The 16,593-nt window shown below is 50.7% G+C and overlaps 1 protein-coding gene across 2 annotated transcripts in view; it reads right to left on the bottom strand.

The window, feature by feature from the left end:
- plppr2a (phospholipid phosphatase related 2a) overlaps window positions 1-16,593 on the bottom strand; it is a 38,523-nt gene that overhangs the window by 8,892 nt on the left and 13,038 nt on the right. For both annotated transcript variants that reach the window (XM_066707994.1, XM_066707993.1), the window contains exon 3: window positions 11,446-11,634. In XM_066707994.1, coding sequence (XP_066564091.1) covers window positions 11,446-11,634 — 189 coding nt within the window. The remainder of the gene's footprint in view (window positions 1-11,445; window positions 11,635-16,593) is intronic.

Here is a 16,593-nt window from a genome sequence, read left to right as displayed (position 1 = left end):
CTGCCACACAGTTCTGTGGCCCCCCATCCCCGCCCCGGCCCACGGTGCGCCTTTCATCTTGGGTGTGTAGACAACACTCCTAATTGGGCCTTTGCGTCGGCACTGACCATGGATTTTGCACTTCCACCAGGAGTCACCGCCGCTGTCGCCTCTCCAGGTTCAGCTGTGTAGAGATCTATGCCCACGGATTTTAGGATTGTTACTTTCCTCAGCACAACATGACAAGGTGGGGGGGTAAAAAAAAAAAATTAAAATACAGAAACAAGTTCAAGTGTTTTCAGACAGCCACACACAGATTTCCCAGCAGCACCTGTGTCTCTGCCAGGGATTCGGCTGTCGGAGCACAAGCGTGGCCCCGGGCCCTGCTGCCCGCAGAATAATGCGGCTCGGCGCAACAGTTTAACGACACGGCTGTTTATGTAATATTAATTGGAGTCTCAGGGACCCCTAACAATCAAGGAGGGCTTTTAAGAGCTGGGAAATCTGTTTTAATATCGGCTGCGGGCTTGACTTGCTGACAGCCGCGCTTGTTCGGCAGCGGCTAAAAGCGGACGGGAGCCGAGGGATTGAAGGCCTGCTCTCTCTGCGGCACTCGGCGCAGAAAACATAAGCAGGCAGGCAGGTGCCGTGTGAAGCCCGTGACTGTACGAAGCGGAGCGGGGTGTTGAATTAGTCATAGGAAGGAAATGAACAGGAAGGAAATTAATGTTTTTACATGCGCTGCTCCCACTTCAGATCGTGCGGCAGAGAGAACACATACGCGGTGCCGTCTGTGTCGCTGCGATTCGGCCCACAGGGAGCTGTGGAGACGGGGGCTTGGGGGCACAGGACACAGGCATTGAAATCACACTCCCACTGTAAGGCCTTTGGGTTTGTGCCCCGTGCGATGCTACCTCCGGGTGCGCTAGAGCCGTTAAAGAAAAGCAGTCGTGCACAGCCCTCCCCTGCAGAAGGCCGAGTTTAAATAGGCGTCACTGAGAAGCCAATCGCCTCGAGGTGTTTTGGGGTCAAGTTGTGTTCACAGGCACCTGTGTCAGACACGTCTTTACACGAGCGCTCAGACCCGGGGGACTTAACTTTAATGAGCTGTGTGAGGCAGAGAGAGGGAGGGAGAGAGAGGGAGGGAGCAGGGCTCACTCGCACCAGTGAGTCCACCGGCCACAGGAATCAGACTTGCGAAGGAGAAGGGAGGAGAAGAGACAAACCGTACGCTGAGGAAGGAAAAATCAACATAGTGGAGGACCAAAAAATAAATAAATGGAGAGAGGATTAAATATGAATCATTAAATAAATAAAATACACCATTTGTGCCATCCCCATCCCCCCCGGAAAAAAAATAGCCCTGGGAGGTGAGGGGAAAAGCTTTTAAAGAGCATCAGCCTCCGACTGCTGTGCGGGCTGTGGATGGGGGGCCGCTTGGCTGTTTTGTCAAGTTATTATAGTATGGGGGCAGGGGGGTATTGCTGAGCCTCGGAGAACTCAATACAGACACATGGGAACCAGTTTCCACCCTGGCACAGGCCCCCAGATTCCTGCCAGGGGGATCGGCCACAGCACCAGGGAGACGGACAGGAAGTGCATGCTGAAGAGAGTGACAGGGGTGGACAATGACACAGCAGGTGTGTTAAACAACTAATAAACAAAAAGGCAGAGGTAGAAGAGCGAGCCGAGGTAGAGGCCACCGGGCGCACAGGGAACCATCCGGAGAGCAGCGCGCCATTCGGGCTGGGAGTTCAAACCTGGGTCAGGCCGGCGCCGACGCAAAGCCCCAGCTGCGGGAGCAAGGCGAGAAAGCAAAAGGTGTTGGCAGCGATGGCGCAGTGCGCCACGGATAGCCGGCTACGAAACCCAGGCTGAAAGTGTGACGACAGAGAGACAGAGAGAGACTTTTGACTTTTAATCGTACTTTATTATCAATACATTTAGAAAAAGAACAGAAATCCAGAAAAACAAAGACTAAACACCCACAAATCAAGCCGTTTCATACCCTACCCACATCCACTCCTCCTCAGAGCTGCTCATATCCTGCATCCGAGAGAAATCATCGAACTCCAGCGTCGCTCGGTATTTCACCAGCGTGGTGAACACCCTCACCGGATCAGCACCCACTCTCTCTGCTGTTCCTGCTCTTGTAAAAGCCCAGTGTTGCCCGGCCCGGCAGGACGTTGGCCAGTTTACCCACTTTTTTGCTCCATTTGGTGCACTTTACACCAAAGATACAACCTGTTGTGTTACAGTTAACACTAGTAATACACAAAAATGAGAGCAGAAGGGGGAGAGAGCCTGGGGGCCGGGGAGGAGGTCAGAAATGATCGGTCAAATGCCCGGGGGGTGGGGGGAGATTGACACAGCACGCCCTGTTGTTCTCAGCATCAGCACCATTATTGTGTGGTGGTGCTACGTTTCATCAAATTCAATCAGAAAGCACCCCACCGAAAAAAATATTATATATTCTGTGAGTGTAGCAAGTATGACTAAGAGACAGTGTTCTTAGTGACTGACAGGGAAGGAAGGTACTAATGACTTGGGGGAGAGGGAGAGAGAGAGAGAGAGAGAGAGAGAGAGAGGAGAGAACGAGAGAGAGGAGAGAGAGGAGAGAGAGAGAGAGAGAGAGAAGAGGCTGTGAATATAATGAGAGGGGGACCACATAAGAGAGGTAAAAAACACAGGAATTACAGAAGTCCTCTTCACATTTCTATTCTTACTTCTACCTAATGATCACAGGAACAATGAAGTGCGGTATCTAGGAGAAGGGAGAAAAGGGAGGGAGAGGAGGAGGAGGGGGAGGCAACTGCATTGAAAGTAACGGCTTCAGCAGCGCAGCCAGGCTGGCATTTAATCCTAACGACGCTAATAATCACAGTGATGAGAATTGCGAATCGGGTCAGAGCCGGGCGCAGAAGAATAACTAGATCTCCAGTCATTGTCCTATCAATGTAATACCTGTCATCTGCCCGAGTATTAATTAAAAGCAGCACAGAGAGGAGACGTCCCTCGACTCTTTAATAAAATGAGTCTGAGAACTAGTCTCTGAGTCTACTGGTGGGGGAGAGAGCCGGTGCCTCTGGGGGGGATGCGAGGAGGACCCAGGGGATGCAGCCCCAATCTGATTGTATGTAAATGCAGGGTTGTTAATTAGATTTACGTGTACAAGGAGAATGAGGGAGATAATAGCAATAATAACCCCGCTGCTAATAATAACAGCCTGCCTCTCTGGCTCACATGACATGCACTGTGATTATTTGCATAAATGCATGCAGTGTTTGGGTGTGCGATCAAGCGGCAAAGTCAGCGCTGTCTCCAGATAATGGCTCTATTAAAAGACAGGGAGAGAGAGAGGGGGAAAGGGAGAGGGGAGAGAGAGGGAGAGGAGGCGAGGGAAGAGAGGGAAAGGGGAGAGAGAGACAGGAGACGAGAGCGAGAGGGGAGAGAGGTGGAGAGGGAGAGTGAGAGGGAAAGGGAGATGGAAGAGAGGGAAGAGGGAAGAGAGGGTGAGGGAGAGAGGAGAGAGAGACGGGAGACAGGAGAGAGGGAGAGTGAGAGGGAAAGGGAAACATCAATGATGAACCCCCCGCCCCACTCTCCCTCTCTCTCTCTCTCTCCATCTCAGGTGAGCTGTAATCTGTTCCTTGTCCTCCCTGCCCCCTCCTTCCTACCCCCCCTAGAGGAAACACTGTCCTTCTCTCTCTCTCTGTCTCTACCCTGGGCAAATATCCAGTTTAAGGAAAATCTAGGTTAGCATCCATTTATCCTGCCGCCGCTGCCGCTCCAAATTCTGTTTCATGCTCCCTCATCACGGAGAACTGGCACCGAAACCCGCTGATCCCTGTTAGCGCCGCTGCGGCTCGACGGAGAGAGCTGCTACAAAGCACATCAGCATCTGCCCCCCTCTCTGTCAGGTATAAATGGGATCCTGTCCTCTTTTAAGCAAGGAGATAAATAGGTCGACACGCAGATGGATAGATCTACTAGTAGCAATACACCGACAGAGAGAGGGAGGGAGGGAGAGAGAGAGGGAGAGTGGGGGAGAGAGGGGGAGAGTGAGGAGAGAAAATCAGAAGTGTTCTTTTCAAACGGAGAGAGAGAGGGAGAGAAACTGATAGAGAGAGAGGAAGGGAGGCAGACAGACAGATCAAGAGACAGTTAGGCAGATGAAAAACAAGGTCAAACAAACACTACATCGATTCCGAGGGGGGGATGAATGTAAGGGGAGGGATTGAAGGGCCCTGGGGGGATGAGAGCTTCACGCAGAGTGAGAGACCCCGAGAGAGAGATGGGACGGGGAGACGGGGGGGTGCCCCAGAGATTCAGCAGTAAGTCTCTACCAAGGATCCCGGTAGACAGAGGGGAGATTCTAGAAGCCCTAGACATTCCTTGCCCCTTTAATTGATTTATTGATGAATAGATTTTCTTCCCATTTCGGTCACCGAGTCAAATGACCTGCAGCTGTATGAACAGGGCAGGGGACACGTGGCACACCATGGGCATCACAAACGAGACGCCTGCTTTCGGAGCCGCACACGCTTGAGTTTATTCTAGGGCCGGCATTATTAAAATCTCGGTAACCAGCGCAGGAGGGTCTCAGCCCTGCAGTGTAGGGAGGAGAGGGGGAGCTCGCTTAATTACAATAGTCCATTCTCAACTAATTCACACCTAAAGAGGTGTATGCGACAAAAACATTTAAAAAGTAGGTCTGTTTCACTGGTAATGAATCTCTGTTTTCCCATTAAAACGAGCAGGCGATTAACGAACAAAATGCCTGCGACTTTTGGTGTTGAATTCCCGCCCCCCCCCTCTCATTTACACTCCATATGTGGGCTAAAAAAAAGTAGAGTGTCAGATCTCCTGTCCTTTGATAATCTCCACTGCGCCCCTGTTGCTGCCGCTCTCAAAGCCTCCTTTTACTCTGGGGGGCAGGCTGGGGATCGTTTATAGTACACATGTGCCTCCACAAGCGGGGTGATTAAACTGCAGCCTTGCAGTCCTAAAGCTGGGATGATGCATTTGTCAGTGAGTGTGTGCGTGTCTAAATATGTGTGTGTGTGTGTGTGTGTGTCTAAATATGTGTGTGTGTGTGTGTGTGCGTGCGTGTCTAAATATGTGTGTGTGTGTGTGTGTGTGTGTGTGTGTGTGTGTGTGTGTGCACGTCTAAATGTGTGTGATGTGGAGAAGATGTATTGGGAAAGAATGGCATAAATAAAATAGTAGAATATGAAGCTGGCAGAGAAAAGATGCCGCAGGGTTCTGTGTCGAGAAGCTATGAAGGTCACGGATAAAAACAACAGTCCAGAATAGACTGGAGGTCAGATCGCACCTTCACATCCGCCCCTCCTCTGCAGTCAAAGCCCCGGGCGGAGCGAGGGCAGTTGTTCCTGTCTCTGCTCACCGCAGAAGCGCTGCTGCTCCGGCCCTCTTCAGGGGGCCAACGTTTCTTGTTGCGTTTTCAAAAGCGCCACTGACGCTGCGCCCACTGTCACCGGTTACCAGGTCTCCATTAGTGCCCGTCGTTGCCAGAGAAGGGCTGCGCAATCCAGGACCTCAAGACCTGCTCAGGACTTTTTCCCTTCTTTTTAGTTATTTATTCATTTATTTTCTTGTTTTTCTCCTCAAAAAGCTGCTACCGCAGTACCCCTCCTGGCAGTGTGCTTCTCCGGTTGTCATTTCAATGCCCCCGTTTTTTCCTGTTCTCTCCTCTGATGTTTCCTTCTGTTTCATGACGTGTTTTTTTCCCCTCTCTTTTCTTTTCTTCTGCTCAGATTGCTGTCTGACACCTTGCACAAGCTCTTCCAGCAGGAATAACTCCTGGGATGCCGACTCCTCAGAACCCGATGATGACGGGAAGTGATGCAGGAAAACTTCGCCGCCAAGGCAGAGGGGAGGGAGATATGCGGCGCTCTCCCGTAACAGAGTTAGTCATCAGGAAACGGCCACTAGTGACACGGCTTTGCTACCTGCCTAGAAAAGCGCGGTTAAACCAGCAGTGTTTATCTCTATTAAATCACGGTCCTTCTACGACATCCAAGAGGAGTTTTTTCTGGCTATGCAGCCCTCCTTAAAGGCCTTACTCTGACTTCACACCGGACACAGCCAGCACGGCTTTTGACATATGTCGAACGCAGAACAAGCAAGGGAAGAATCTACAAAAAAAATACAATAAAATACGCGGAGGCCTGAGGAGTCGGTGCAATTTAGTCGAGAAAATCATTTGCATTGAAGATGAGACACTAGAGACAAGTACATTTGGAATGAATAAACAAACGACCAAAACAGAAATGAAGAAAAATAGGCTACACTAGTCACGCTCCTGTCTGACAAAACCACACTGAATCATAACGAAGACACTTTATAGCATGTAATTATAATAAAGCGACCACATCAAGCAGATTTTTATTACACACGACTCCCAGAGACGAGGGGGGGAAGCAGGCATGAGCGAACCCTGCAGCCGAGTCCCTGTGTTTAGCCAAAGGACAAGTGGGCTAAGGGCAAACCTGGGAACTGTCTGACCCCAGCAGGCCACCGTACTGAGAGATGTGAGCAGTGCGCTGTGTCGTCACCTAATCAAGGACCTCGTGTTCAACAATCCAGATCAGCCAAAGACAACAGAGCACCAGAGGTACAGAAAGGAAGAAAGCAGAGGGAGGGAAGAAGCCACTGAAACTCCTAGATTTACAGCGAAGTTGACTTGAATGGTATTCAGCGCAGGATCTGGCCTTTTTGTTTGACAGAAGCTGCCACTCGTGTGCTGTCAGTTTGTTTGTTGGATTAGTTTCTCCTGTACACGGATCCCTGAGCTAACCACCCCATCTTTCTGCGCGAGAAATGACACATGAGAAAACAAAGATTTGTAGCACAAGCCATTTCCTAAATAAACTAAATGAACCTGTTGTGAGACAACTCCAGAGACTCTCATGCTCTCATGCAGTCCTGGGTCTCTGTCTGCTCAGGCCACGATTCCTGAGCGTCTGTCTTTTTCCACCACGTGCCCTTTCACTACATTTCTACTTCTCCCCAGTGGGAATGGGTGGGATCACTGGTTTAAGGTTTTAGTGTCATTTCATCCCAAAATAAGCAGAGACATCTGATTAGGACGCTGTATCTTTGATTTCACTCTCTCAGATGACGGGTTATTTTTTCACACCCTCATTTGCACCTTCTGCTTTTAGGAGGGGAGTGTCGCGACAAAACGCACTTCTGAATAAACACATGTCAGCGTGTTCGGTTAGGAAACAGATACAGCCTGATAGAGGGAGGGGAGGGGAGAGGAGAGGAGGGTTTTCTCTTTTGGATTTACTTTAGCGTCTCCTTGCGCTGTGAATAAAAAAAGAGGCGCAGATCCTGTTTAATCGACTCTCTGCCTCCAGTCTGGTCAGGGGTTGGTGGGCAACAGTGAGCACAACATGTAGGGGATTGGTCTGCTGCTAACAGCCTTCTTCACAGATTTCCTGTTTTCCTCCCTTTCTGTCTTTCACTCACAGTTCCTCAGGTACATTAGTGGCTCCCCAGCCCCCGTGTTTTCACCACCTGTCAGTCACGCTCCTGTTCCAGTCCATGGGCCCCGGGGGAGAGAGTCTTGTGCATTAACCTTGAGTGCCACTCAGAGTCGCCCGTTCCGTCTCCCCGCAGCCCTGAGACCGGCCCCCGGATGGCAGGCAGCGCTCGGCTGACGTGTGCCGGCTCAGCTCGTGCCCCCAGACCCACACTGGCAACTCACGGATGCTCTATTAATAGCCGTTTCGGACCTCCAGGACACGAGAGAGCCCGGCTCAGAGACGCCTAATGTGTTTAAAAGTTTCTGATGGTTATTTATTCCCCCCCCCCCACCAACTCCCCTGTATTGATCTAACTTTAAGGACACATCATTCTATGTGTGTGTGTGTGTTTTGTAACTGCTGTCTTACATTCAAAATATGAGATACTGAGATAAAGTTCAACCCAGGCCGGACTCCACAGTTCTTCCATTGCGACTCGAAATGTCCAGGGTACCTGACAGGATAGCGTGCCGAGTTTGAGCCTGCTCCGTTTGGTGCTGGGTGGTGTGTCGGCAACATATGACCTCCGTGCCAAGGTTGCTCACTCCAGTAGGGCGCTAATGGAAATCCCTCTGTCTGTATTGTATCTCGTGTGGCTCTCCAGCCCTTCCCTGTGGAATGCTGTGTTGTCCCAATGTAAGTCTTTAAATATGCCAAAAACTGAAAATCCCAAACTGTGCCTTTGCAGAGGATTAGCACTTTTAATTATTGACAACGTACTGCATGCATTCTCCCACCAATTACAAAACATCCGCATCGGACAATGGAAAAATAAAATGTTTACGCTTAAGGGAAATACAAAAAAAAACCAGCACCAGCCTCGACATAATCTTCTACGGCACAGCTTTAATTTCCATAGCGCGGCTGATCTCCCAGAGTTCATTAACTTGCTCTGGTAATTACCGCTCAGGATAGAAAAAAACAAACCCAACGACTAGCAGAACAGCAGACGAAAAAATGAGTTGAGTTCTCTGTAATATCTTAAGGCTCTACCACAGACAGGCGCGAGAAGGCTTTGTGGGTTGTGTGTATCGCTGGAAAAGTCACAAAAGCCTGACAAAATTAAATAAAAAACAAACAAACAAACAAGAAAAGACAATCCTAACAGGAAGTGCCAATTTTATATGCGGGTGTTAGACAGTTAACTCATTTTTTAGTTGGCCGAACCAGGCAGCGAGCTGATTAGATCGGAAGCGCTACAGCTATGTAGATAACGGCAGCGCTATCATGTTTTTTTTTCAATCTGCACTCCTTTATGGTGCATCGAGAGAAAGCGATTTGGATCAGTCTGGGGGGGGAGGATCGTGGCTGCTGTTTCTGACAAAATTCGACAGATGACTTTGAATGGGTGTCCATTGAGAGAGAGAGGGGGGAGAGAGAGAGAGAGAGAGACGAGAGAATTAATTACTTTGAAGGGGTGTCCATTGAGAGAGAGATTGAATGACTTTGAAGGGGTGCCCATTGAGAGAAACGAGAGAGAGAGAGTGACATAGAGAGAGGGGAGGAAATCAGGAGTGCCCTGTTCAAACACCAGTACCCAGGCCGGAAGGGGACGGGCAGCGGGGTGTCAGGTCGGGGAGTTGGCGGCGCAGCCCCGCACACGCACAGCGAACTCGATATGGAAAAGGCGGAAAAAGGGTCAGCCGCCGACTCCTTTAATAGCGATCCACAGCAATTTACTGCTGCCGCATCTGGCCTAGTTAGCACGCTGTGTGGGAGAGGAGGAGGTGGGAGCCTGGCTGAATCAGACGCGAGAGGAGAGCTGGTGTCTGCCTGGATTGAGTGGGTGGGCCTTTCAGTAAGGAAGATGGGGGAAGAAAAAATAAATAAAACAACAACAAACAAAAGCCTAGAACTTGATTTTAAAGTTCACCTGTCTTGTGGCATCAGTCACTGTACACGAGCTGTGGGGGGTGGACTGGACACGACATCGAATAACTAAAGGAGGAGAAGGGGCTGCACTCTTCTTAACGACTGTGAGCGAAGGAAGCTGCTGTACCTTTTTGAAGATCGCGGAAACGAGTGCAATCTCCGCCGACGTAATTATACAGACTAAAAATACCAGGACACGTGCTGAAACGCAGTCAGCTCCTGATGGTGTTTCAGGCTCAGACGCCGTCACCGCAGCTCCCTCGCTGCCAAACCTCACACACCGTCCTGCCTGGGGAACAGGACCACTCTACACGTGTACAGAGAGACGTGGCACGGCCCCTCCCGGCCCCTGGCAGTGTCATATTGGTGCCAAGGCTCGCTCGGTTGCCATTGGCTGGGCTGCCGTTTCGTTTTGAAGATAGGCATGGTAATCCAGGAGAGATCGCATGCATGGGTCTGGAGACCTGTTCAATATCATCTGATCAGCTTGTTCGGTTGGTTGTCTGCTCCGGGAATCAGACATTTAATGACAGAAAGTTGCCAACAGATGTGGACCAGTGAGCAAACCATGCACCGGAGACCCTGACCAGGACGCACCTGTTCCAGCACCTGTGTGGGGGCAAAAAGAAGTGCAGGACTCTTCCTACCTTCTCCTGCACCAGAAGGCTCACACTTTCTAGGTGTGTGTAAACCATCGAGCTTCCCTCAGGGCAAAACCAACAGCCTGTTCATTCATTCATCCATTTTTTGAATGAGAAAATTATCAGATCGATCAGCTAACAGAGGGTTGTGTAGGGTAGGTGTGAACCCACCCCCTCTACCTTAGCCTGCTATTCTCACGTGGTTTACTTCCTCGTCAGTGTGCGCTCCCACGAGTTTTTTCCTGTTTACCCGCTCGTGGCGTCCAGGCACATACAGGAAGGTGGCAAGTCTCAGTGTAAAGCCAGCACGGCTGCCAACGTGGGCTGCATGCAAGTGTAGCCGACTCACAGGGGCTCTGTGTACGAGGAACTGTCGGCAGAGACGGCACACAGTCAGGGGGGCGTGTGGACACTGTCTCGCTGGGTCGGACCGCTTAGCTCTGGCCATTGATTGCAGTGATCAACGGTGTGGTGGGGGGTGCTGAAGTGCACTGAGGGGTTTACAGGCTCCGGAAACGAAGTTCAATTCCATTTTCTGTATTGTGGCTCATCTCGCTTTGTTTATTTATTTATTCATTTGTTTAACACACGCATTTTTAAAAGGGTAATCATAACCAAGCACAGTCCCCGCTGTTCCTTAACAACCCGAAAGAGAAAACGTGTGCGTGGCTCAACTCGGCGTGCCGGGAAACAGCGGGGGACCCATCGAGCATCTCCCCGGCTCTTCTCGCACTCAGAGGAGGTTTTTCCGAATGCCTCGATGCGCCGGCTGGTTCAGACCTGGAGTTACTCATCAGAGGCGGCATCGATCTGGGTTTGAAAGGCGGGGGGGACAGTGCCAGAGCGAGTGTACGCAGTGGCTGGGCTTTCACGAGACTGCTGTGCACTGTGGGAAAGGTGACCATCAATAGCGTCTGGGTCTGGAGAGCTCAACACTACTGTGTAACTAAAAGCTCTAGTACACATATTAACCTAAATAAATATTAAATTAATTTGAGAACATAGAATGCAACTGCTAAAATGTTGAACTTAGAGCCTTCTCTGGCGAATCCCACATTGCCTAACACTACAGCATGAAAGCCCACGCAAACACACACACACACCAGTGCGAACACGAGCGGCTGAGAGAGACGTTTGCACAGAGCAGTCGTTTCCAACACCGGAGCCTTGATGTAGCGGGAGAGAGAGCGAGGGAGAGAGAAAGCACAAGCGAGGGAGAGAGAGCAGAGGGGGAAAACAGCATGCACACTTTGCCTGGCTTTGCAAACCAGCTGTCATTCTCCTGCAGGATGAAAATCCCACTGATTGAAACACACACACACACACACACACACACACACACGGCTGGCAGGCAGGTGAAAGAGAGAGGCTTGGACAGCCAACGGACACAGTCCTCTTACCGTGACAGTGGGGATGGCAGTGACCAGAGAGTAAACCAAGACGGGCGGCACTTTGCTGGTGTCCTCGGGTCCCGGGTATGGCTTGGAGAAAGCTTTGTCGAAGCAGAAGAAGCCCTGGACGTGCACCGGGAAAGTGTCCGTGTATTCGAAGTAGTACGCCAGCAGCACCGTCCCAGCCATGATCACCAGCTGGAAGTAGAACATGGTCCGTGGTTACGGGGGGGGGGCGCCAGCACAGATTTCGACATTAATTGGAGACGAATCAATGAATGAAAAGGAGTCCAGAGAGTGTTTTGTTGAAAAGGAGGAGGGGAAAAAAGAGAAGAGGAGAGGAGGAGAGGATGGGGGGAGGGAGGGAGGGGGGAGGTTGGGGGGTGAGCGAGAGAGAGAGAGAAATAACAGAGGGAACGAGTCAGATCAACAGGAAAGAGAGAGAGAGAGAGAGGGAGGATGTAGGAGGAAGAGGTTTGGCTTTCTAAAAAAAACAACAGAAAAAAAGCAACAGAAAAAGGAAAAGAAGGGGGGAAGAAAAAGATGCTGCCCTGCCGTACGAAGCAAAAGGAAGAAAACAAAGAAATGAGAAAGCAGAGCGAGAATGAGAGAGAGAGAGAGAGAGAGAGAGAGAGAGCGAGTCAGTCGAGGGGATTCGGCAGGGCTGAATGTGATTCGTTCGATACTCCAGCACTCTCCGCTCGGTGTGAGTGTGTGTGTGTGTCAGAGAGAGAGAGAGAGAGGGAGAGGGAGAGAGTGTGTTGGCGCGTGCTTTATCCTTTCACATTAGCTGTGCTCGGCGGCACGGGGTGATGGACAGGCGGGCACAGGGAGCAGGACCGTGCCGGGTCCGTGGGGGGCCCTTGCCTTCACCCTTCACCGCACATTCGGGAAACCACGGAGCAGAGGGTCTCTCTCCGTATGTGCTGCAGCTTATCCCCGCAGGCCTTATTATGTGCTTAACCATCCCGTGAAGAATAGAAACGGAGAGAGAGAGAAAGAGAGAGAGAGAGAGAGAGAGAAAGAGAGAGAGAGGGAGAGAGAGAGAGAGAGAGAGAAAGAGAGAGAGAGGCCCCCAGCAACAGCAGACACGAAAAAAAGCAGCCAGCAGCCACTGTTGTGTTTTTGTTTTGGTATTGAGGTCGTTGTTTATTTCCACATTAGAAATCAAATAATTATACACTTCTATTCTCTATCTCTCTCTCCTTCCAAAAAGATAAATACATCTCTAACCTGTTTTCACTTCTGCAGTCTCGGGTTCAAACAGGTTGAGTCTCCCTCTTGAAAGACTAAATGCACCAGATCAAAGCCCGGATTAAACGCACTCTTCAACCTGTTTGCCAGCTGCTAATTTTAAATCCCATATTTGAAGATTGACTATTCACTGTAAATGAGGAGGAATCTGGTGCCCACAAAACCACAAATACAGCCAGGTTTGGAGATCAGCTCCTGAGGGACACAGCTCTGATTCTGATTCATTAAAGAACGAGCTACGAGATGATAAGAGAGACACTGATGCTGGCAAACCTGACTTCCACAAGGACTAACGACAGCTTCTGAAGACGCTGCCCTGCGCTTTCTGTTCCTGAACGACTTTTCGGAAAGCTTAAAAAAGGTACCACGATCGCTCAATTTCCCAATCTACCCAGCTCTGCATAGCCTGGTGGACCGTGATTTTATTGGCCAAGAGAGTCCCATGCAAAGCAAAGCACCTTTTCTCGCTCTCTCTCTCCTCACACCCGGCTCCCCGCAGTCCGAACATCTGGAGCAAATCCCCCGGAGCGGAAGCCAAAGCGTGGATGTGCTTTTCAGTCTGTCTTTTTTCCCCTGCCTCTTCCATCGCTATCTTTGGGGTGCGTTTGCATGTGAACACAATGCGAGTGCTTGCTGACTCCTGTTCTTTTCCTAAAAGCCCTCACAAGCTTGATTAAACAGTCAGAAAGCTTCAGACGGCCTATCTGCGGCGCACAGCTGCGCGAGTGCCCGGGCCCGGCGACCCTGAGCACTTAACTGAGCTTGATTAAGGAGTTTTTAGGGCCAACCAACCGTGCCACGCACTTGGGAGAAGGTTCACCGCTGCGGAAAGTCGCGCTTGGCCCCTCACACCGGATCACGACGTGAGCAAACCGCCATTAGCTATTTCTGAAGTTCCACTCTAACCCAAATACCGTGGAATCGCCAATTCACACCTCCACCACTACCACACACGAGCATTTCCTGCCAAAACCAAAAGGCCAAACAACCACATACTGATTCTGTGCTTGCTCCTTTTTGGGCTCGGTGTTGTTTCCGCAGCAGTGTGTGTATAACACAGTCAGGCACAGACGTCTGAGAAAACGGTGAAGGATTCCTTTTAGTTTTGGGATTTAACGTCGGTGGTCCATGGTCTCATTGGCACTGTTTTAGTACAGGAAGAAGGGATGCTACCCGGCTGGAAACGGCGGTTTCTGACGATGGCTAAGATGATGTTAGAGACACCAGGAACCTCTCCACATGTGACCGAAGAACTGTGTGCTTCTCCTGGGTGTCTGTGAATGGGGGTTACCTCCTTACTGTGCCACTCAGCCCCAGTGCAACTCATAAGACCAGGGCTTGAGAAGAACCAGTTTAATATAGAAGCTGTGTTGGGCTCATATGAAGGCCCCGTTTAGAGCTCATGCATGACCATATATGGGTACTCCGTCAAGTGTGTGTATGGGGGGGTGAAAATAAACAAATTATTAAAAGCAGCTACCGCCCCCCCCCTCGATGCACTGACATCCCAAACACAGCTGGCAATGTCAGTCCTCGGCTCCGTGCCAAGAGCTCACTGTGGCTGGCTTCATTCTCCGCAGAATCAGATAAAATAATAAATAAACCACCAAATAAACAAACTAATTAAATACATGACAAACAGTGAGGGTGGGGGTTGGGGGGGGCAGTTGTGTCATGCCTGGACTCGGAAGCAGAATCGTCACACGGGAGGATTGAGAGCGGATCTGGGGCGGCCTTTGGCTCCGCAGCTTAAAGGGGCAGCTGCGTAAAGTCCGATCTGACCATCCGCCCACTGCTGCCCGGCACACTCAGCCATCCTCAATCCCGGCAACTGAAGTCCATAAGAACGAACGTGTTTATTTTCTGATTTCCTAGACTGGACAGGACGTTTTCAGTTCGCTTCCCAGGGGGGGAAATATTCTCCTGCACGTTCTGAAGCAGCAGGGTTCAAAGACGTGCTGTATCCTTTCAAACATATGAACAAAGCAACCTCCGTTTAGACATCAGCCAATCGACATGCTTACGTTTGATGTTACAGGATGTTCGGTGAAAGCATCAAGAGTAATACACTTTTCTTATACACCAGTTTCCACGTAAAGAGAGACCCTTTTACTACAAATCGTCAGTGTGTTGGCACCAATGACACACAACCCCATAATGTGGGCATACATACATATATATATATATACAGTATATTGTTCCATTCCCCCGGCGTGGGATGCGATAAGGAAGCAAATCAAAACAAAGCCAAGTAAATTGCCTCTCTTTCGGTCACAAACGTTACAGACACGAGCTGTGGGCGAGGGGGGACGACCGGGGTCTGTTTCACACTGCAGGTAGCGAGGGAAGCTCAATGTGACAGACGGCGCTGCTACCGTCAGATAATTACAGCGGGCATTAGCACACAAAGGCTCGTGGTGCCAACGCAGGAAGGATGTGTTGTCTACATAGTGGCATCTGAACAACCCCGGCCCCGCCTCCCAGGGCCCAGGGACTGTGACAGCAGGTGGCAGGGCTGGGGAGGATGGCGCTGTTGTTCTCTACCCGACTCTGCCCCACTCCGCTCCGCTCAGAGATTTCCTGCAGGAGGAGACTTTGGTCTAATTTGCAATTATGCAACCTGCTTCCTGTTGCTGCCCTGAGTGAGCTGTGAACGACAGAGCTCCTGTGTGCCAATGCGCTGCACAGCCTGGGTTTAGTGACAGGTTTATCCGCCCGGCTCCCTGCAGTATTTCCTGCCACAATGGGTTCCCAATCCGATCTGGGCTGCTGCGGGCGGTTCTGTACGCTGACCGTGACTGGGGTTCCCCAAGGGGCGGTACTTGAGTTAGGTTGGTTTAAAAAAACAACTGAGATTGTCCTCATCCCTTTAAACAGCTCCTTCACACTGTCCAATCACATCTCCATCTCCTGCCTGAGCAGAGCCGGTTAAACAGCTCAGATAAGAACTAATCTCCTTCATCGCTTCTCTATTTATTCTCTCTGTATTTTTTCTTCTGCTCTCTGCCTGCAACTCCAACCCCCACCTCCTCCACCTCCTTCCCTTTCCTTTCCTCTTCTCTTCCCCTGGACTGCCCTCTCTTTCCCCCAAGCCATGTATACTTTGTCAGTTTCAGTTCGGCTGCATATTTCACCGCTAGCTGCAGTTCCAGGTTATGAGCAGAGCTCTTGTCACGAACAGCCGGTTATGCTTGCCGAGGAGAGCAGGAGACGGATGCCACAGGAAGCCCTCGGGCCACGGCAAGACCTCACTGCAACGACGTGTCACTCAGCTCACCTGTCCTTCAGGAATGAGAAAAAAAGTCCAATAAGAAAAGTCCAGAAAAAATATTAACCTCCCTTGGTTTCCTGCAGACCAACGTGTGTGTTTGTTTACTACCTGACGCACTAAGAGAAAAGAAGAGCCACTCAGTTTGGGTCACATTTCACCCAGAGAACCTCCGAACGAAGAATTCCACAAACCGATTTACGGGGGAAGCACAATGTTGTCACACGGGGCTCTGCAGCCCACGCGTGGAGCAGCGTGTACCCACTCCTGTCTTCCCTCCCGCTGCTTGGTCTGCCATATTTTTCAGAGTCTTGTTCCTTCATGATCGTTTTTGTTCTTCGGGAAGTTAATTGGGCACGGCGAATCGTCTAAGCGGAACGCTGAAATTGGGCGGGGGGGAGTCACATGGAAAGCGGAGCCGGCACAGTGGGATACGACAGCGAGGAATGCACGGATAACCAGGGCTCCATTAACAATGGCTCCGGGTTTGGTTCGGGGGGATGGGGCTGTCAGCGCGCCATGTTGATTTGAAGCGCTTTTTGCATTTCGTCCCTCTGCCAACCCCCCCCCTCCCGCCCTCCGCACCACCCCCGGGTCTGCAGACAGACGGGGAAATGTGGGCATGGGTGGGGGGA

Source organism: Amia ocellicauda, chromosome 7 (assembly GCF_036373705.1).
Source record: "Amia ocellicauda isolate fAmiCal2 chromosome 7, fAmiCal2.hap1, whole genome shotgun sequence".
In the NCBI taxonomy this organism is placed as follows: Eukaryota; Metazoa; Chordata; class Actinopteri; order Amiiformes; family Amiidae; genus Amia; species Amia ocellicauda.
Note: the sequence above shows the minus strand (reverse complement) of the source record. Positions and strands in the feature narration are given on the sequence as shown.